The 23,224-nt window shown below is 36.8% G+C and overlaps 1 protein-coding gene across 1 annotated transcript; it reads left to right on the top strand.

The window, feature by feature from the left end:
- The first annotated feature begins 651 nt into the window (after positions 1 to 651).
- Positions 652 to 17,929, top strand: LOC579861 (major facilitator superfamily domain-containing protein 6). The gene is made up of 8 exons (XM_779955.5): positions 652 to 957; positions 7,460 to 8,441; positions 10,365 to 10,575; positions 12,298 to 12,457; positions 13,204 to 13,351; positions 15,249 to 15,452; positions 15,878 to 16,110; positions 17,344 to 17,929. The coding sequence occupies exons 2-8, from the start codon at positions 7,562 to 7,564 to the stop codon at positions 17,422 to 17,424; spliced, it is 1,917 nt and encodes a 638-aa protein (XP_785048.2). The 5' UTR covers positions 652 to 957; positions 7,460 to 7,561; the 3' UTR covers positions 17,425 to 17,929.
- The last annotated feature ends 5,295 nt before the right edge of the window (positions 17,930 to 23,224 follow it).

Here is a 23,224-nt window from a genome sequence, read left to right as displayed (position 1 = left end):
TGTATATGCTATATACCTTCATATTGCGTTATGAATTGATGCAGATCAGTATTTCCACTTGACTCTCAACATAAATTTCTTTCTTTTTTCTATTGCGTAAAGGCAGACAGTATGGACTGTGTTTTGCCTTGCTTGTAATATGCAAAAAAGCTTGAATATACCAATTAAATTGAATTTGGTTTGTGGTATCAGAGAGGGTTATTTTTTGTCAGTGTTATATATTGACCGCAGTAATCTAAACCAGAATAACTGAATAACCATGAATTGATATCAGGTTCGCTCATGCCGTGTAGACGCAGCCAATTATAACCAGCTTAATCGTCGGCTTACTCATTATTTAAACACTCATTTCGTTATTACTCCCACACTCTATAAAACTGTTTGCCAAGAAGATTAATAGGTCGCGGAAGAGACGAAACAAAACTATACACGTAAGCAATGTAGCCAGTTCAGTTTAAGAAACTATGGCTAATCCAATTTTGATACCGCTATTTACTCGGATTGAATACATTTTGCGCAAGTACGAACCACGAGCATAATAGCTTTTTACTGAAAATCGTTTTTATTGTGGAAATAGCCCAAATACCTGATGAGGAGGGCGGCCCTTTGTCAATCACTGGGGTGTGTTGAGCCTATTGTGAATGTCTGAGGCGGAGCGAGTTAAGTCAGGAATTTCAAAGGATTTCGTGGTTTCTACAGAGAAGGGAGGACTGGATTCTCTGCCCACGCTAAAAGTGTGGGTTTTGTCACCTACGGAGACACACATGCACCATGGAGTTACTAATCCGTGCATGCACATAGCACGTAATACGCTTTTTTTTTATCATTAACATATTATGCATAAAACAGAAACCTTCATTCGTGAGGCGGATTTGTGGTGGAAAAGAGCGGTTTCTACCGCCTCCTGTACCCGATGAATATGGAGAATATAGCCACACATCATGACATACATGTTAGGTAAGTCAATTCTTCTCCTCACTGAATTGTTTACTCGACATTCCTAACTAGATTATAAATATTTCGATTTTGTATTCCTCTTAGCACACTTGCGTGTATTGTGTTTTTACAGACGTGTGTCAATCAGATATTTACGTCTGGGGACCGACCTTTAAACGTCACCATCCGAAAGATGTGACTCAGTTTCGAACCTGTGTCCTCGGCTGAATCATTTTGTAACTTCCACTGTTAGCTGGATTACAGGCGCACGCCACAACGCCTAGTTGGGGCTGTAATATCAAACTTTTTACAGGTTACGAACTTGTGTTATTATCATGAATCCTATAACATTTTTTAAATCAAATTCAACCAGGAGGGTTAGGGTTTATGGGCTTTCCACGAAAGCTGGTATGTTTATTTGTGTTTCTTTTTTTAGTAAATATGGAATTTTATATGCAGACTCATAATTATGCAACTGAATATTGATTTCATTTGTATGCAGAGGGGGATCTCGAAAGTTATGTGTACACAAATATTGGTACATGAATGAGTTATACTGATACTATGTACCCAAATTTATACTTAGATTTCACAATATGATGAATGTATTGAGTTGTGCTTTGTAATTCCTCTGGGGTTATAAGGACTTTAATAGGGCTAATCATGAAAACTGAGTATATTCCATCTGCTAGCAGTGTTTTCTGAGTGAGAACTTTGCAAAGTTATACAAAACTGCATATATTTTCATATGTAAGCATCGTGCTACAAATGAGTTGATTTTTACTGAGTTATACTTCGACGTTACAATACAACGAATACATTGATTTGTGCCTTTAAATTCCTCTTGGATTATAAGGGTTGAGGGTTGAGGGGGGTAATCATTAAAAAATGTGTATTCAGTCAGATTTTTCTCAGCGGGTAATTTGTACAATTTCGTTCGAAGAGGACTCGATTATTCTATCATTTTTTATCATTATGGTCATTATCATATCATCATCATCATAAACATCATCATCATTATTGTTGTTGTTTTTCTGATCATTTATTCGGCAAAGACAAAATCAAGAAAACAGTGGATACGAAATAACTGTAAGATTTGAAAGGAGACACATGGATGCCGGGAAAAGAAACGGTTTGCTAAATGATTACAACCCGATTTTACCCGAAAGCCTTCTTCTCCAAAGCATGTTACATTACATAGATACATCTCACAGAATAGCAAGATATAACATAATTGCAAGCAAATGAGAAAAAGATAAAGAAAACAATCAATGTCACGTTATGCTCATGTATATAAGTCTGAAATCAAAACAGCAAATTGGAGAGGAGAGTACATGTAAAACCCTTTCGATGTTATGATTGAAGAATGCATTAATTTGTACTTTAAAATGCAACTGAGGTTATCGGACGGTTCTGGGCTCTCCGCGAAGTATTTTTTTATTCTGTGCATGCACAGCCCCTTCTGTAGTTGCCTTGTATAAATCTATGTAAAGAGAAATGAGCATCGATTCAAAGAGACTTTTGAGATTATGCATAAGCCATGCAGCATTTGCATGGTCTGTCAAGAGTACAATTCTATGTATCCATTTTTATCCAACATGTCGAGAACAAGATAAAGATTTTCCAAGCAATAAATTCAAATATCAAAACCCTATTATATTTTCTACATAAATCATCAGACTGTGTAACATTTCAATGTAATGTTCGCACATTTCAAAATATGATAGACAAGGCGATTGATATTTGCCTTGTATTGATTTCGCTATCGTATTTTACAGAGAAATAACCCCTAAAAAGAGGTTTCTTGTTTTCAATAATACCATTTAAGTCTTGCAGCCATCACTCTCCCAAGAGTGCAATTGGATATATCCATATTTAACTGCCCTTCAAATTACCCGTTATTCTGATGAATGAATTTAGAGATATAGAAATCGGTATTCTTCATCAAAAATTATGTAAATTGATGGTTGGCTCACCGGCCTTAGGGTTCAAATCCCTCGGTCTCCAGACGCAAGTTAACAGCATCAACCGATACCCGTCTGTACCAAGCAAACACTCCCTTGAGATTAAGTTTATTTTTGTATACATGTACATGGTGACAAAATTATGCCATCTGAGAGCTGCTTTTCAACAAGGCCTTTTCTTTGATAAGAGCATAAACAAGGACGAATGAATCAAAAAAAATTCTCACTCTAAAGGGATATATATTTCTACGGAACGCACTGAGACCTGAAGCCTCAGTCACACCTCTGCGTGTTTGGCTCGTGTATTGCTGCGTATTAATGGCAAGCCGTGTTTACATGTATTCCTTTTTCTTGATAGGCCTATCAAGTATTGAATTCTTGATATCGAGAAATAAATCCTTGATAACAAGAAATCGAATTCTTGATATCAAGAAGTACCATTGCTTTACAACAGAAAATCAATTCTTGATACCAAGAAATAGGAATAAATGTTAAAACGGCTTGCCAGAAATACGCAGCAATACGCAAGCCAAATACGCAAAGGTGTGACTGAGGCATAAGAGACAGAACCCCGGCCCTTCCCCTCTCGCCCCAAACGACTACCAGCCACTTTCACTATGCTCCTGCGAACATCTGTCTCTTTTATTTGTTACGTCATTATGTATGAGGTTATTTAGCTTCTATACCGTATCGCACTATTCGTATACATATTTCTAAAAAAACAACACTTTCACACAAAGCTGATCACATGAATATGAAATCCCAATAGCATTCAACAAGATAAAATGGCAGACTAGCAGACTGACCAGTAAAAACACACGCCTCTTTGACTAATCATTTGAAACTGGAATCATAAATGACACCAAAAGCTCTCATATTCACAATATCATGAATATCGGATGTATTTTTTTCTTCTATTTATCCTCTTTCGAGGGACTTTATTTGTTCATATCATAAAATAACAGCTATTTACAACATTGTTTAAATACAGAATTCATGCAGTTGTAACATACCATACGCAGTATCGGATGTATAGCCTCATTTGAAATTCGAACCTTGGAAATATTTTACCTTATAGACATTTATTGTAAACATCTGTTTCTATATTTCAATATTTCCATATATTTACTCGAAAAAATTGTAGTCAATTATTTCCTGTATTGCATAAACTAATTGCAGTGAATATCATACATTTATTTGCAGTGTTATTTCATTATTTGATGTATACATGTAGTCAAATTATGAGAGAGTAATTCGCTTCTATTCTATTTTCCTTATCATGGATTGTGTTTAAAGACACAATTCAATGTTAAGAAAATATGATAGAAAACCAGTCCAAAAGATGATACTGACAATATGTAGGTCAATATTTTCTTGAAATTATTAAAGTTATGATGGTTTCTGTAATGTGTTGGTTATTCGTACCGCAGTAAGAATTGAATTTGTGTAACTGCTTAAAGTGTCCCCCATTAAAATGAATTTTTACCCCTTTTCATCCTTCGTGATTTTTCCTCAAAGTTTCAGAGCTGTCAAGAAAACACTAAGGAGGCGGGATATTAACATAGTTAATGATGATCCTTTTAGCTATGAGCATTTATATATATATATTTATTTATACACAATTTCCAATAAAGTGAAGACTTTACCATGCACAATTTAGACATGGACACGTCTTCGCCTAAAATGAAATTGTTTACATATGTAGGCCTAATTTTAGTCGCCAGTACAATTGTGCTAGGCCTTGTGGAAATGTGTTGCCCTGTGCCTATGTTTCAAATTCCGCCCCCCCCCCCCCATCATCATCATAATCATCATCACAAGCATCATCACCATCATCATCATCATAATAATAATCATCATCATCATAATCATCATCCCCACCAATAGCACCATCATCGTCGTCGTCGTCATTATCACTACCAACACCATCGTCATCATCAATAACACCATCATCGTCATTATCATCATTATTTATTTTGTTGCAGTGCCATAGGATGTATATATTCACAAAATATACACAGGATAAATACCTGTTGTTTCCTTTATAGATGTAGCAAATCTAGACCGAGCATTACGAGTAAAAGAAGAAAAAGAAAATGTTATATGCAAGAAAGGCTAGACATTTTTTTCTCACTGGTATAAACGTTTGATTCAGCCACCCTTATCCCCCTCCAAAGTCAATTGTCGACAAATATGAAATGTGTGACTGATGATCAATATTGACAAAGTCGGTCTCTTTTCTCACCCACGTCATATTGCCATGCAAAAGGCTGAGTTTAAAGGGATCCGGTAACTTTGTCTTAGATCCTCATAGCTCATGCTGCAATGATGATTATAACCCTTTAGGTCAGTCAGGAACCCCATGACTTTTACAAGCCGATCGCCTGTCTGATTATCAAGATATTTATGATTGAAAATCGAAATCAAATTTTGCGTTTGCCAAACGGTTTTCATAACACTACAGTCTATTGGAAAAAAACGAGTATGTTAAAACCAGTCACTCAAAGGTTTTTGTTTGTTTTTTTGATCAATTTTGTTAGGGCTTCAATATAACACCATATCACAGACACTGATAAAACGTAGGGCCGTGCATCTCAGATTTAACATTGTTAAAAGATCCCTTTAATAATACTATGATCTGGAAGACCACATATTGACTTAGTCACTTCTCTGATGCCGTTTAAAATTTAGATATTGTTAATAAACGCTGAAGAAAAAAAATTGAATAACTTTTGAAGATATTTAAACAGCGTGTTTTATTGGAAGGAAATATTGAGATAACGTTGCAACGACAGAAATGTACAATATTTAAAAGAAAAGAGCGTGGGGGTAAGTATCTCATCATACGGTATAATGACATACTTTCGGGCGGTAATTGTTCCACGGCAAAATCCATACACCTACCAAATACTTAACTTTAACGTTGAACCAAACAATGTATGCCACTATACCTAACTCTTACCCTAAAGCAATTTAACATATTTTGTCTTATTCTCAAACTTAAATGTACTCTGTAAACTTTTTTTGTTACGAACATACTTGTCAATCAGTATTTCGTTACTCGTATAATTCTTTTGTTCTATTATATATTGTAATACTGTATGGTTTATAATATGTCATTCAACTTGTGGATATTTGAGTGGAAAAATAAATCAAATCAAAACAAAAATCTTAACCTAAAACACGACTTCATCCCTTGCGCAAGATCCTAACCCCAACGCAATTGCAACCTTAACCCTTAATCTTTGATGAAACCACGGAGCAAAATAAATGTCTGATCACCAGAATGTGGGGGTTTCATGAATGTCAACCCCTTAAAAACGATACATTGTATATTGTTGAGAATAGAAAAAGGGAAGAGAAAAGCAGAGAAAACATGAACCCCAATACCTTGAAACTAGACATGGAATATCGAGTTTTAATTGTATTAAACTCACCGTGTAAGTAAGAAATGAAAAATTGTCCTTACCCATGCAGTAATGTTCATATCTCTCAATGTTCAATATTCAATTTAGAAGAAAGATGGATTAACAACATAGCAGTTAGATAGAGGAGAGAAAGAGAGACCGAGAAAGAGAGAGAGAGAGAGAAGGGGGACGGAGAGAGAGAGAGAGAGAGAGGGGGGAGCAGAGAAAGAGAGAGAGAGAGAGAGAGAGGATGAATGCCTGACTCTAAACGTAGTACATTATGTAGGCGTATGTGTAGTTGTGTGGGTGTGACTCGTGTGAGAGAAAGAGAGAAGACTATACACAGTCATAGCTCCCTCACAACCTTTATTTAGAAAATTCAATACTTTACATATTTATGATATTAATAAATTGCAAATTGCCTCATTGATGCAACGATTTTTCTCAAACTCACTACCTCCAAACCTTATGCACCTATTTAGTCTTAACAATGTGGTCCATACCCACTACACAAGAAATGCTGATAAATTCCATCATTGGAATGCTTCGTCCAATATACTAACCGATTCTCTCCGTTATGTTGGTCCAAAAATGTGGAATTCCCTACCTCCATTTTTACAATCTGTTGGATTTAATAATTCTTTCAAAAGACTTTACAAGAAACATCTTCTCTCTCTTTATAACGCATAATTTATTTTAAGACCACACCTATATTACTAATACTCCTTTTTTTTTTTTTTTTTTTTTTTTTTTTTTTTCTTCTTCAAGTATATGTTATTATTAATTCTGCGCCTGGTGCATTCAATTGTCAAGCCTTACTGGCTTTTACGGATGCACCATTTTCCATTTATATTTTGAATGCTGTTATGTCAATTTATATGTAATTTTGATATTGTTACATGTTATGAAATTCCATACTTTATCTTTGTATATATTGTTGTGATGATGGAAATAAATTTCAATTCAATTCAATTCAATTCAATTCAATTCAATTCAAAGTAGAGAATAGAGATAAATAGCGACTCACACCAAAACGTCGAGGCGTAAGTTGAGAGATACATTTTAAAGGAGTAAAGTGGTATGGTGAGGGAAGAATAAAGCCATTTTTTAATCCGTTCATTTTATATTTCTTTCACTTTCCCCTTCTTGCAGATGACAATAAGCAAACAGAAGCAAGCTTACGACGGATTTAACACCACACATACATACTAAGAACCTCAACGATTTCAACAATTCCTCGATCCGTCTTCAGACATGTCCGCCGGTACGGTCATCGACGGGTCGTCATTGGGGTCCCATCCTCCAAAGACCGAGCGCGTCGAACTCGTGAATGAGGGCGAGCAACGATCACGCCTCCTCACCGTCTATACCTACACCCTGGAGCAGCTTCTCCAAGAGCAGGAACTGAAGGACGTAAAGCGCGAGAAAAATGGCGCGCGCAAGGTCAGCGACAATTGCAAGAAATACAGCGCAGACGATAGCAATGAAAGTGGGTTCGGACGATACTTCACGAAATGTATTCACAAGTGTAATGAGACTTTGGCGCCTTTTAAGCTGCTTTATATCTTTATACGTGGTGGTGAGGCTTGCCTGACGATGTATATCTCATTCTACGCTCTCCAAGTTGGTGTGAATCCTCTCCAATTAGCGTTCATCTACGCGCTACCTCGTTTCATCTCGAGCATGTCGACGCCACTGTGCGGCTACATCGCCGACAAGTTCCGCTGTCGAAAAGAGATGCTTCTCCTCGCCCTATGCCTCTGGGTCTTCTTTTCTCTCTCCGTCAACTTCATCCCATCTCCACAACTCACCACCTGCAGACTTGCCAGAAATCAGTTTCAGGACACGATAGCGAAATTGAATATCTCAGCAAAATCGATGATGATGCCATCGTCCTCCGCCTCATCGTCATTGAAGGTGCACTCGGGTGTGGCGACTGGCTTGGTGCGGAATTACCACGAGAGTAATGCAAAGTGCATGATCTCTGATAACGTAACTGCTGCGACAAGTAACCCGTCTTGGTTAAGCATTCTTCACATAGTAAACACACCCTGGACAGAGAAAACTGAAGAGTGTTACCCAGGAGGAAGATTCTGGGGAGCTAACCATGTACCGGGAGGCGCGGATGTAGACGGTAAGTGCAATCATGGTGACGGGCTCATCTTCTTCTTTCTTCTTCTTAGGTGGAGTCTGCTTCATTAAACCTTGAAGATTCTTCCAAACTTATTCAAGTGTGTCGTAATTAAGGGAAGGGTGCCAATAATTTACACATTGAAAGTAAAAACAGTAGTAAAAAGTAAAAAAAAATGACCGTACGTTTTGTTCTGCGCAATGATTCAATCAGTTTGATTTTGGCCATTACAAGAAGTGGGTTATTGAGGTAAACAAATGTTCCTGTACCCTTTAATCGGGAGCGCCAGGAGGGTCAAATCTGACTGACATGAGCGCTATACAAGAACCCACTATTATTATTATTATTATTTTATAGCTCAATTTATGTATGCTATTACCAAAGAAAAAAGTCAGTCAGTCACTCAATAGTAGCCGACAGTGAAGTCTAGAAAATAAACGGGTTCCTTGCATGATTTGATAATAGGACACTGCTAACGTTTACATTCCACAGATAGGACATACGTGACATATTCATAATTCATGCAAAGTTCTACAGAATTTGATGTTGGCTGCAAAAGGGATACACTACATGTACCTTTAAGCCTGAAATCGGTCTCGGTGGTTTGTCAAACGGTACTATTCAATTCGGAAATCCCGTGGGTTGTGTATTGTTTCCTTTATTCTGTCAAACCACAAAATTCTATTAACATATTTTGCCATTAAAACGTGATGGATTTGTTTGCATACATAGCTGTAATACGGCCATACACAATGCTGTATGAGGTTTTAGAGAGTCTAATCTTTGACATTGTATTTTGACGATTGAAAATGTATGGATTTGTTTTCCTTTAGGTTGTATAGATTCAAAACTGACAAAACGACATGTAACTTATTGTGGCATGTAAGAGCATGGACCTACCAGAGACACTATCCCTAGTAATAGAGACGTTACCTTAGAATTCAACAAAAGTACAAAACTATCATTATAATTGGCAAATGAAGTCGAGAAAAAGGAGACCGTGGAATGCATTTCTAGTTTTTGTACTTCACCTTGTATACGCATTAAAACAAATCAAACAAACAAATCAAAATATAAAAACCGAATGATAAGACTTGTTGGTTTGTTGGTCTCCAAGGAAGTGTCCCCTACCCCCCCCCCCCCCAAAAAAAAAAAAAAAAAAAAAATTGACTCATTTGTAAGCTTTACATGGGCGCCACCACTCCTTCCATAAAGCTTTAAAAATTGGCGTCCAGCAACAAATCTTCATTGATCAAGCTTGTATTATTTACATGTAAACATGCTCTTTATCGGCTGAAGTTTGTTCACCCTGCGAAACGTGTCAACAAAGTGTATGCACAGTGGTGTTTGGTGTGTGTTTTGAGTCATTATAACTGATACCATTATCGAGCTGATCTGTCAAGTCTCTCGGTCCACACGACTTCCTTTAAGAGTTCATTTTGTAGGATTGTGAAATATATAGCATGTGTTGGATCTCGACGGGATTGGTCAGAAGTGTCGAAGGGGCTCTGGCACCGTTGGGTGACAACGGTCTTAGAGTTGGGTGGTTGAATTACAAATACCATGGAAGTTACAAGTTCGAAGTTTAATTTGTTCCATGAAAATTCCGGAACAGAGTTAGATACACAACCACACGCCCACACACACGCTAACGCACATACACGATTTGGAAAGGAGGAATAGGACCCATTATGAAATGTCCCGCGTCCCACGATTTTTTTTTCTTATCAGAGAAATACAAACACCTTACAAAATCGCATCTGATGATCTGTTTTGTAGACATTACTTTAAAAATATGAGAAAGAATGTGCGTCCCTTTTCTTTTGAGAGCGATTTATTCCCATGAAGTACAAGTTCATAATTCAAAAACTTAAAAAACCTACCATCACATTATTGCGATCGCCATTTTGATTTTTTCTTGAACAGGGCCGAGTTCAACGTACGCGGGTTGGATCTTCGAGCGGGATAGCCTGGCGTCATCGTTCTTTTCCATATTCGCTTTGATCACGGTGGCCCACGTGATGCTGGGTCCTACGCTGTCGTTGACGGACACGTCCACCCTTCAGACCTTGGGGCCGAATAGGAGTCGCGAGTATGGGTGGCAGGCGGCCTTTGGGAAGGCATCCTTCGCAATCTAGTGAGTCACTCTTACTCTTTTTTAGATTCGATCTAGGTATTCCCTATGATACAAAATACCCATCCGACTCCCATTCCCCGTCCACTCTCATCCTTCCCCTCCATTTCCCCTTTCCCATAACATCTCATTCCCCTTCCCCTCCATTGTCTTCTTATCCCCCCCCCCCCATTCTCATTTCAGTCCCCTATCCCCTCCATCTCCCCCTCTTCTCCATCTCCACATCCCCTCCTCTACCCCCTCCACATTTTTGTTGTTGTTGTTTTAGTTCTTCTTCTTTTTTCCTTTTCCCTTCTTTTTCGTCTTCTTCTTCTCCTACTTTTTCTGTTCCTCCTCCTCCTTCTTCTCATAGTTTTTGAGCTTTCTCATTTTTTTTTGTTTTCTTAATTGGGAAATAATAATAGTAGAAATATCATAGTAGATCAATAAGTCCCCTGAAAAGGATTGCACTTTAAATATCCTCATATTCGGATAGGAAAAGAAGTGTAAAGGACCCTGTTTCATAAAAGTTGTTAATTTCCATGACAAATTTGATCTCAGCCAATCAGATGCCAGGATTTCAGTGGCTTATAACAGATATTGTAACTTGTTATTGATATCAAGTTGTATGAAACGGGGCCCGGAACTCCACTTTATCTTTCAATTTTTCCTCAGAGAGTGACTGGGACCTAAGTGCGTCTTTAGAATTATATGCAGACCAGACAAAACAGCTGAAAAGACCGAAGGAAATAAAGTTTCCAAATATCCCATATTATTTTTGTCCCAAAGAGAGTTATATTCGGGAAAAGTGGCATTATTATCATAATGGGAGCTTTCGTCGCTTGCCATGAATTTTTAAAGTCGAAATGAAGACAACTGTCAGGAAGAAAACAAAAAACTCGTTATCTTTTTCCCACCAAGGCAGCAGGTCATGGGGTTCACCAACTACCTAGGCAGACAGTGGAACGGAAATGTACTAATATAATACATTATAAGACATACTAAGAAATGGAAGAATATTGATAAAACATGACACATTCATTTTTTTTGCTTTTACTCCTAAATATGTTTTTGGCAAAGTCACATTATCTATCCATCCTTGTCTTGCTGACTTATTTCATTAGAAATGCAAACATCTGCAGATGGTCTGCTGTAAAAACATGATTTTCTCATAAGTGACATATTTTTATTACTAGTTTTTATCACTGACGCGCTCCTCTCCTCTTGGCAGAAGCGAGCGGATGCGTTTCAGCTGGTCATAATAAATTGGTATTTCTTTGAAATCCATTCAAACCCTGTAAAGGCGCCAGGTCATATCTACATGTATATTGAAATTGGGGGGGGGGGGCGGTATTCATTATTTATTCATACAAACTCCGTCGAGATACCCAGCCCTCCTGTCAACGATATTCAAAACAAGGAATATATATTTACTTCATAATTACTTTTTATGACTAAATAGGTTCTGAAACTCGAGTTTGACCAAAGAAACCTATCATTCGACATATTGTTTTAAATATCATTATCCTGTTACATCATAATGTTATATCATGTCCTGGCCAGAATACCCCCCCCTGCCCTCCCTCGGGAGCGGAGCGTGTGCACTACGTCATGTACAGCGGATTAGCAATTGAATCCAATTACCGGGGTAATAATAATAATGACAATATAAAGCCCTTAGAGACGTACTATTTTAATTCAGCGCTATACAAATTTGACTATTATTATTATAATCCTTTTTTTTAGCATCATTCTGATAACCATCATCATCGACATGGCCTCATCAACATGGTGGAGATGCGGGATCGAGATCCATGTCGAAGACTACCGAATCGCTTTCGTCATCTTCTTCGGAACGACGATTTGCGCCATCGCTCTCCTCTTCGCTTACTGCATCAATATGAAGGTAAAACCGCCGAATGTTTGTTTATTTGTTTGTATTTTCATAATCAAGTAGCAACTGGCATTCTGCCTAGGTGAATGAAATAATTTGTGACATGGAAGATTAATGCATTACATTTGATTACATTGTTAAATGGTCTATTGGTCGTTAGACATGCGTGCTGAATTCCTACGATTTGTTTTCAATACAAACAATATCTATAACTTGCATATACTTTCATTGGGTCTGGAACTCTGGATTCATAGCCAAACATATTGTTCGATTGGAAGTTTGGCTCTTTCCCTGCATTATTTTAAGAAACAAGTTTATATCAAACACAATAAATTCGTTGTATTACTTGACAAATGGAGACAATCATGTGCAACTGATGTAACAATGTTTTTTTTTTACCGATATGTCACAACATGTACTTTGTTCAAATCTATTGTTTCGTTCTTGCTCAAGAATGATTGAATAAAATTTCTTTTGAAAAAAAAAAGCTTATAGAGGAGGTCTTCACGGCTTCGTATCCCTTCGACATGGGCTATAATTTATTTAAATCATAATCTTCCCCTATTTAACCTACTTCTAACCTACTTGACATAATGTAGAGTAGAATCAAGCAAGTTTATCCTCCCACCATTATGTTTTCTGTTTACATACTTTCGTTACTTCCAAGACACCTTTTTCATATAAAAAAAAATACTCCTGGAATTTCGAGTTTCTTGTATTCGTTTCTTTTTCTCATCGCATTTCTGCATTGTTTACAGTTTGATAATCCCAACGAGTCCGACGTTGGTAACCTAGGAAAAGTCTTCTCTCGTCTAAATAATGTCGTTCTGCTTCCGACCATATGCTACTTGGCAGCTAACGAGGGCGCTATATCTGTATTTCTTCCTTTTCATCTGACGAATCTCGGTGAGTATTTTTTTATTTTATTTATTTATTTATTTATTCTCCACTCATGGGATGGATTGCCCTTGTCAGCTATTAGCTGTTTTTCAAAGGGGTCCAAGCCAAGATAAAAACCATACAATCAGAATAATCAATACATGTATATAGGCTACTCATAAGAATAGACAAATGAATAGACACAAAATATAATTTACATAATACAAAAATAAAAATATACTAAAAGTATACTATCTACAACAACAAAGAAAACATCACTAAAGCAACTACAAAAGGAGGAACGTTTCATACATGGTAAAAACGGATAAGGGAGTAACAAAACAAAAAATTACGAATAAGAAGAAAAGAAAGAAAACCGGGGTTCTTGTATTTTTAGCTTAATTTGTTAAATATAGAAGTTATAAGTCTGTCTGCTAAGAATGGTCAGGATGATGGGGTTACTATTTATGTGACGCTTAAAGGCTTCAATTGATACAGTGGTGGAAATAGGGTAATTCAGCTCATTCCAAATCTTGGCCCCCCCTCCCCGATAAGAGAGAGATCTTTTCCCGTAATTGGTCTTCGGTTGAGTGAGTCTTAATTTATGCGGACCGGACCTTGTACAATATACTGATTCACGAATTACAAAGATACTGCTAAGATAAGGTGGACAAATGTTATGAACAGAACGATACATAGTACATGCTAATTGTTTGGACCATCGTATATATAAGCGATCTAATTTCAAGGTATCATATAAATTATTTGAAGGATACATATAATCAACATTCATAACAATACGAAGTGATCTATAATAGTAATACTTGCAATTGACTTAGGTGAGTCTTTAAAGCATTTGCCCAGACTGCGCTACAATAATGAAAATGGCATTGAATAATTGATTTATAAAAGGTCAAAGCATTGATCTGATTAATGTATGGACGCAATCTTTTAAAGAGATATATACATTTAATTACTTTTTTCTTTACATGATCAACTTGATTTTTCCATGACATATTTTGATCAATGACAACACCTAGATATTTACATGACTGGGCCCTTTTAATTTCGTTATTATCTATATACATATAACAATCATCAATAATATCGTGTATTCTCTTCAAACGCTGCTGAGTGCCTATAAACATTACTTCACATTTGTTTGGGTTAACCATTAATTTATTATCTTTTAACCAGCATGATAAACTTGAAAGATCTTCATTTAGTTTGCTACAAATTTCGACTGGGTTTTTTGATGACGTAAAAATATATGTGTCGTCGGCATATAATGCTATATCACATGAGTGCACATTATGGGGCATATCATTTACAAATATTGAGAATAATAGAGGGCCCAATAACGAGCCTTGGGGTACCCCGCATGTAATTTCCCTTTCATCGGAAGTATAGGTACCTTAGGGCTGCAGGGGTCCCATCACTTTTATCCGTGCCTGCCATATTTTGTACATACCATAGGACCTAGGGTGCTCTAGAATGCATAGGTTCAATTTCAAGGGGACATATTTTTGTTGTGTTACTTTATGTCCGTAAAGTATGGCATGTCGGATTTTGCGGTGCTTACAACCCAAGAAGATTTTCAATATTGAAACAAAATTGAAGCTATGCACTTTAGAGCACCCTATAGCCAACTTAGATCCTATGGTATGTATCACTCTAATGAATATGTCTTGACTGATTTCACTCTTGAATTTTCATCTCTATATATTCTTTTTTAAAATCATTATTATCTTTTCTGACAAAATTGAAACTATGCATTCTAGAGCACCCTGTAGCCAACTTAGTCCTATGGTATGTATCACTCTAATGAATATTTCTTGATTGATTTCATTCTTGAATTTTTATCGTTTCTCTAACCATCTCTACATATTCTCTTCTTTTTCTTCACGATTTTCTTTTTTGACAGGGAGTCCCAACATCCTGGTGAAGTCGGCCCGCATTGTGAGCGGCGTTTCGGAGCTCTTTCTGGCCTTCCACCTAGGCCAGCTTATCAAGTCCCGAGGCCACGTCGTACTCCTGTCGTGCGGAGCTATAGGCTACCTCCTCTGCTTCCTTGGCTATGCACTCATTACCTCACCGTTTGGTATCCTGCCTGTACAGATTATCCACGGTAAGTTGATATCAGAGGCAGTGGCGTAGCTACCGGGGGCACGGGGGCATCGGCCCCCATCTAGGAAAAAAGAGGAGAAAGAAAAGTAATGGGAGAGAAGGGAGGTATTGTGAAAATAAGATTTTTAAAGCCATCCCACACCTTTCACTAATATTAATTTCAAATTAAATGTAAAAATGTATATATTTGTGTTAGGCTTCCTTGGAGTCATTTCAATTTCTTAAATAGAAACCTGTATTGTTACCAATTAAAATAAGTCAGTATCAGACTTTACTTTGATGTGATTCCGACGCCCCCCCACCCCCCCTCTAATTCTCTATTCTTATTTAAGTTTCCGCGTCAAATCTATACCAATAAGAGTTAGTGATGTCACAATTCTTTTTAAAAATAAATAATATTCTTCTTATTTTCCACCTGATTATTAGGAATGTCCCACGCTCTGACTTGGAATGTATTGGTGGCTCGGCTCAGTTGGGAGGTGAACCCCGAGAACCTAGCCACCCTGCAGGGGTGTCTGTCGGGCTTCTATCTGTGTGGACTCGGGATTGGCGCCGTGGTTGCTGGGGTCGGAGTCTCACACGTTGGCGCCCCCATCACTTTCTTCTGCTTCGCCTTCGCTTGCCTTATCGTCGGAATTCTCATGGCGATAGGGACTATGGTGGGTTGAGAATGGCGAATTCATCTTATTATTTCTCTCTCTCTCTCTCTCTCTCTCTTTATTTCCCTCTCTCCCCCTCTCACTCCCCATCTTTCTCTTTCTTTCTTTCTTTCTCCCCCCCCCCCTCTTCCTCTCTCTCTCTGTTATTTTAGGTCTATCTTTATCATGTACTGGATGGAATTCTAAAAGTTTTCTCTCTTTCTTGTACTTCCTTTTTTCTCTGTATTTCTATCTTTCTCTCTCTCTCTCTCTTTCTCTCCTTCTTACATCCATTTGTCCCCCTCTCTCTCTTCACAGTCTTCCTTCCCCCTCTCTCTCATTCCCCTTAAATCCTCTCTCTCGCCCTCTTTCTCTCTCTCTCTCTCTCTCCCTCTCTCTCTTGCTCGCTCGTCCCCAATCTCGTTTTCTTTTTCTCAAGTAATATTGTTTTATTTTACAAATTACTATTTACCTGAGAATTATCGATGTTTTACCATAACTTAGTCACATTTATAATTAAAACATGACACATATTTGTAAAGCTTAGATCCTCTTCTTTCATATGCTTTTCCATAATTTTATCAAACGAATTCGTTGACAATCAGCCGTAGACGAAAGACTTCATGCATGGCTGATTGTCAACGAAACGGAGTTAAGTCTTTTGTCAATTCTGCTTGATGCTCCGGCAGGCAGCCAGTGAAAACGAATTAGTTTAATAAAATTCGTCGCTGTTTTCACGAAGTGACGGTAGTGAAAAAAAATTGCTTTCACTTTGCGTTACGATTTTCCTCACTACCGTCACTTCGTGAAAACAAGGACGAATTATGGAAATGCAAGCACTATTTTAAACAAACAGAACTTTGTTATTCCTAGCTCATTTTTCCTGACTGCGGTGTCATATGAAAGGGCAGAAACACAACTTTCTAGAAATGTGATTTATTCTTTGAAATTCAGATACCGTCCGCCCAATTACTTTTTGGTTTCCTCTCTTCAAATTCATCTCAATCACTCATGCGTGAAATATGCGTCATATGAGTTGCATCAAATAAAAGAGGAGGATCTAAGCTTTACGAATATGTGTCATTTATTAATTATAATTATGATTAAGTTATGATAAAACATCTATAATTCTCGGTTTCGTTTTTTCTGGTACGCACTGTATAAGGAGATAGAATCTGATAAGGTTCGATCCTTGCTTTTTAAAAGAAATCACGTTTCTCATGCATAATAATTTTCATTCCATATTAATTTTAGAGTTCGACTGAGAGAACAACACGGACAAAAACCATCAGATACAACCCCCTACCCGAATCAGATGAATCAGGTGAAGGCTGAAATGAACGAAGAAAAATAGGAAGTAAACTTGCATCTCTATCTTCGTGTGCTCTGAAAATGGGAAAGAATATAAATGCGCGGGCGACGGATAAATTTCCAGTATTAAAAACGTATTTCAATGTTCTGTCAGTTCTTGGAATGCCTCTGAAAACCACTTTTCAGTCCGTATATACATTGTACAAGTTGATAACAGTAAAGTCCACCCTGATATTATATTGGTTTTAATAAAAGCAGAAAAATGAGAGAAACCGATTTGTGAAAGTTTGAGCAAATTAAATGCGATTAAAAGTTTTAAAAAATAGGAAATAAGTTGTCATCAGTGAAACACAGAATTGTCAATACTGTGACGCATATTGCGAGTTCCTCTACAATTTGCACTGTAAAGAAAATTGCATAAACTTTCATTTTCTTAGTAACTGACGATGTAATAAACTTCTTTCATACAGGGGTTGTATAAAATCATATTTGCAATAAGTACATTTAAAGTGATTTTGTTTTCTCTCGGCTAATGGGTCTTTACTACAAAAGTAATCACTCACTTTCCAGCCATGTATGGAAACGAGGAAGTAATTTGACTTCATTTTTCCGAACAAGCTTGCCAAGTACTTCCTTATTTCTGTCTAAGCTGAAAAAAATAGAAAATTATCCACCAAAAGTTTAAAAAAATCATGCAGATGGATAATAAAAAGTTTTTTTTTAAAATAAGTTTTGGAGATCTCTATACAAATTTGCAATCCGTCGTTTCCTTTGCTTTATACACGTATGTTTATTGCATACAAACATATCTAGTACAAAATCTAATTAGTCTTCAAATAACAGTTTTTCTTCCAAACTTTTTATAACTCTCTGATTTTTTGTCAAATTTTTGTCAAATTTTTCTAACAACTTCACGGACATTTTTCTAATATTTTGGCTTTCGTCAACTTGATGTTAAGATGGATGTATACGCTTTAATGATGAAAGGCCATCACTCATTTTCAAAGTGGTAGATGATGAATTATATACAGTGAATTATACAATATTCATATTGTAACCGACTCAAAACGGGTTGGACAAACACTCCTAATCCATGTCTAATCGGTAAAATATCCGCTGACGCCCTCACTCGTTTTTTTACCATGCATTATCCGGGCTTTATCAAATTATTGGAATTTGGGATGAATGAAATTGAAAAGTCCTTACATTATTGTACCATTGGTGTCTAACGTATGTTATTTTAAGTGAAAGATATGGGGAACTTATTAATATGCATTTATTTTCTAATACACTATACCGGTACTGGGTTTTTATATATTCAGGGAAATGGAGAAGGAATAACCAAGGATGTGTTTTTTTGTTTTTAAAAGAAATAAGAATGGGGATTTTTATCAAGTGTTTTATTTAATGTATTTTTGAAATATGAATAATCGATCCTGTCACTTGTTTTAAAAGAATTCTTGATGTTTCTTACAGTTTATATAACATGCGTAATCAGTATTTATCAATGAATTACCATAAACTATCGAAAAACATAATAATGACAGCCTGTTTCTTATTGCCAGAGAGGTATATAATATATATATAAAGTTTATATATAATATATACAGTGTATATAAGCAGAGAAAGTGCAAAGAGTGAAGGAAGGGGAGAAAGTGAGAACGGGAAAAGGAGCTAAAGGAAACCTCACCCAAAATAATAAATGTAAGTATTTAAAAAAATAAGATGTGTTCCTGCCTTTTGATTTACAATATACCTTTCGAAAATGTACAAGAGATATATAAATGAAGATATTTTTGGCATGATGTGAATCATGTAATGTCCTTTAATATGAAATGGGCAGGCACGTAGCCAGAGTTTGATGTTTGGGGGGGGGGGCACATACATGTAATCGATCGAGGTAAAAACAGGGGTCTAAAAAAGTTCAACCGATGTTGGACATTTTTGGGGGGCATGTGCCCTCCCCCCCCCCCCCGTGGCTACGTGCCTAGTAGGCGCAACCATTTTCTTGAGAAGGTAACGTACCAGTTGAAGTTGTACATGTATTATGCACCAATCTTGAGTTAGAAATACTTTTTAAATTTAATAACAAAACCATTACTTTTCAATGAGGAAAGATCATAGCTGTAAAGATAGAAATTATATTTGGTGGAAAATGTATAACAGGGGAAGAATTGTAACTAATTCATTTAAAAATACTAAAATACAGCAGGTGACAAATCTATTTCATTCATGAGAAACCTTTACCCCGGAAGAGCACTAACTTATTTATGCAATTTGCTTTCTGGCAATATATTATTGTAGTACAAATGATAATAGCAGGTGAATGAAATAATTCATGACCACACACACCTGTGAAGAGAAGCATTCATAAATGAGAATACATTTACTTGATGAACGACTTCACATAGAACGCCACGTTATCAAGAAAATGGCGATATCCGTGTCCTGCTGAGAAACTGTACATTATTCTTGCTTTATGCCTCTCTCATACACTTTGGTGGGGAATCTTGTAGATTGATGGACAAGAATATAATAAATCTCTAAAAAATAAGTCAAGTTATTTCTTGGGGCGAGGTTTCCTTTGAGAGAAAGAGAGAGAGAGAGAGAGAGAAAGAGAGAGAGAGAGAGAAAGAGATAGAGTGAGAGAGACAGAGAGAGAGAGGGAGAGGGAGAGAAAAAGAAAGGAGGGAGTTGAGGATGGGTGGACAGAAAATGAAACAAAGAGAGAGCGAGGTGGGCGGGGATAGAAAGTTGGGTAAGAGAAAGAAGGGTAGAGAGAAGGCGATATAGATAGAGTGAAAGGTTGAAAGGAAAAACATCAGGGAGAGAGAGGGGGATATAAGGAGCGAAGAGAAAAGGTGAAAACAAAGAGAAACGGAGAGATACAAGAAGCGGGCAGGGAGGGAAAAGAGAAACGATAATAATAAAAACGTTGCTCATAAAGCGCTTACCACCAAAGTCTCTAAGCGCTATAACGAACAAAAGAGACTGATAAACAATTACACATTAAACAAAACAAAAAAGTTCAAATAAACCTACAAATTACAATACCTATGAAATTCACATCAATGTGAACAGATTAAGTTAATCAGTTCAGCAGAAGCTTTTCAAAACTAGCGATGGCCATGAGAAAGAGTTGACACCAAAGTAGAAACGAGGTTTAATTGTGAAGATGACCGTAGATTGCGTGAGGGTTTGTATTCCTGGATCAGTTCTTGCAAATTTATTGGTTCCAATTCATGAATGCATTTATAAGATAATAAGTAGAATTAAAGAGGAGATGGTGAGAAATGCGGAGAGATAATAGAGAGAGGGGAGAAGGCAAAGGAAAGAGCGTACAGGGTAACAGATGAGAACGAGTGCCAGTGCACAACTGAGACCAGTTGATATTACCAGTAGATTGACCAGTTGAAAACCGGTAGATGATTACCAGTTGATTTACCAGTTGAAAAGCAGTAGATGATTACTAGTTGATTTACCAGTTGACAAACCAGTTCAATCTACATTACGTTCCTAACATGCACAGACTGTAAATGGGCTAAAACGAACAAAAGCTTTAGTGTCCAAGTTAACGTAAATATCATGACAATTATAGTCCTAATACAATAAGCATTTTTTCTGAAACTACCTTAGTTCAACAAATCTGACAAGTGTAAAGGTAGTGACTGTCGTACTGCACCAATACAGTTTATAGGTTAGGTCAACTGGTACCAGTTGAAACCAGTATATTCAACTGGTTTTTAATATGGACATTGAACCATCGCAAACTGGCACCAGTTGAAAAACCGGTTGATATTACCAGTTGATTTACCAGTCGAAAACCAGTAGATGATTACCAGTTGCTTTACCAGTTGAAAACCAGTAGATGATTACCAGTTGATTAACCATTTGAAAATCAGTAGATGATTACCAATTGATTTACCAGTTGAAAACCAGAAGAATACTAGTTTATATACCAGTTGGAGAACCAGTTCAATCTACATTATGCATATTCATGATGAATTTGCATGCTTCCACATAAAATATAATTATCATGATCTGTCAAGCAAATGTGACAATGCACATCAATTTGTGATTCATATTTTCTTAGTCAATTATTGACAAATATATTAAATATGTCAGATCTCCTGACGATGGATAGTCAACCTGTTAGAAACGTCGAGCCACTCCTGCCACTCATCCTCTCCAAGCGCTATAGTTCTCCTTAGAACTATAATAAAGAAAGATAACCAACAGTCTTTTTCAAGACTACACACCCTCAAGGAAGATTACCGAGAGTCCTTTTCAGGACTCCTCAATCCTCTCTCTCTCTCTCTCTCCCTCTCTCACATGGTACACCCGCAAGTCTACTGTATGTCAGATCATGTTGTTATATTAATATATGCAATAAATAACCAGGAAACAACTTGTATAATTTTGTATATATCTATGTCCGAGCTCCAAACGTCTTACTTAAGATGAAACTAAGCTGTGATCCACTTCAAATGATCTTTTTGATGGGGTATTAATTGCAATTGAGAGTCTCTATATGGTCTAGTTGGAAGCAGGGGCGGTAATTTAGTTTTATAACCGGGGGGGGGGGGGGACAACTAAATGCGAGGGGAAATCTGTATTATGTTGGTGTCATGGTTATACTTCTGTATGTCAGATCATGTTGTTATATTAATATATGCAATAAATAACCAGGAAACAACTTGTATAATTTTGTATATATCTATGTCCGAGCTCCAAACGTCTTACTTAAGATGAAACTAAGCTGTGATCCACTTCAAATGATCTTTTTGATGGGGTATTAATTGCAATTGAGAGTCTCTATATGGTCTAGTTGGAAGCAGGGGCGGTAATTTAGTTTTATAACCGGGGGGGGGGGGGACAACTAAATGCGAGGGGAAATCTGTATTATGTTGGTGTCATGGTTATACTTCTGTATGTCAGATCATGTTGTTATATTAATATATGCAATAAATAACCAGGAAACAACTTGTATAATTTTGTATATATCTATGTCCGAGCTCCAAACGTCTTACTTAAGATGAAACTAAGCTGTGATCCACTTCAAATGATCTTTTTGATGGGGTATTAATTGCAATTGAGAGTCTCTATATGGTCTAGTTGGAAGCAGGGGCGGTAATTTAGTTTTATAACCGGGGGGGGGGGACAACTAAATGCGAGGGGAAATCTGTATTATGTTGGTGTCATGGTTATACCAACGCAATGCAGATTTTCTATAATTATATTTAATTGTATACTTTGAAGGATATCAAGCGACGGAGCGTAGCGACCGAGCGAAAATTTTTGGGGGCATTTCAATCGTCTAAATGCTGCGCTCTTGGACCCGCAAGAGCCTAAATGTGTCTTGCAGTCTTTAGACAGTATATGCTGTAAGAAAATATTAATGGAAAAAAGGTTAAAGATTAATTTGCATGTTTCGCATAAAATATAATCATCATGATCAGCCAAGCAGATGTGACAATGCACATCTATTTTGTGATTCATATTTCATTAGTCAATTATTGACAAATATATTATATATGTGTGATCATGTTGTTATATTGATATATCCAATAAATAACCAGGAAAGAACTTGTATAATTTTGTATGTATCCATGTTCGAGCTCCAAACGTTTTACTTGAGACGAAACTAAACTGTGATCCATTTCAAATGATCTTTTTGATGGGTATTAATTGCAATTGAGAGTCTCTATATATACAGAAACCATGTCAAGGATCATTGATTATGTGACACCGACAGCCTTGACCATATAAACAGATGATGATGACCACTTGGTGTTGGGTCAAAAGAGATTGAATATAAACCTTT

Source organism: Strongylocentrotus purpuratus, unplaced genomic scaffold, assembly GCF_000002235.5.
Source record: "Strongylocentrotus purpuratus isolate Spur 01 unplaced genomic scaffold, Spur_5.0 spur5_scaffold_4, whole genome shotgun sequence".
Taxonomy (NCBI): Eukaryota; Metazoa; Echinodermata; class Echinoidea; order Camarodonta; family Strongylocentrotidae; genus Strongylocentrotus; species Strongylocentrotus purpuratus.
Note: the sequence above shows the minus strand (reverse complement) of the source record. Positions and strands in the feature narration are given on the sequence as shown.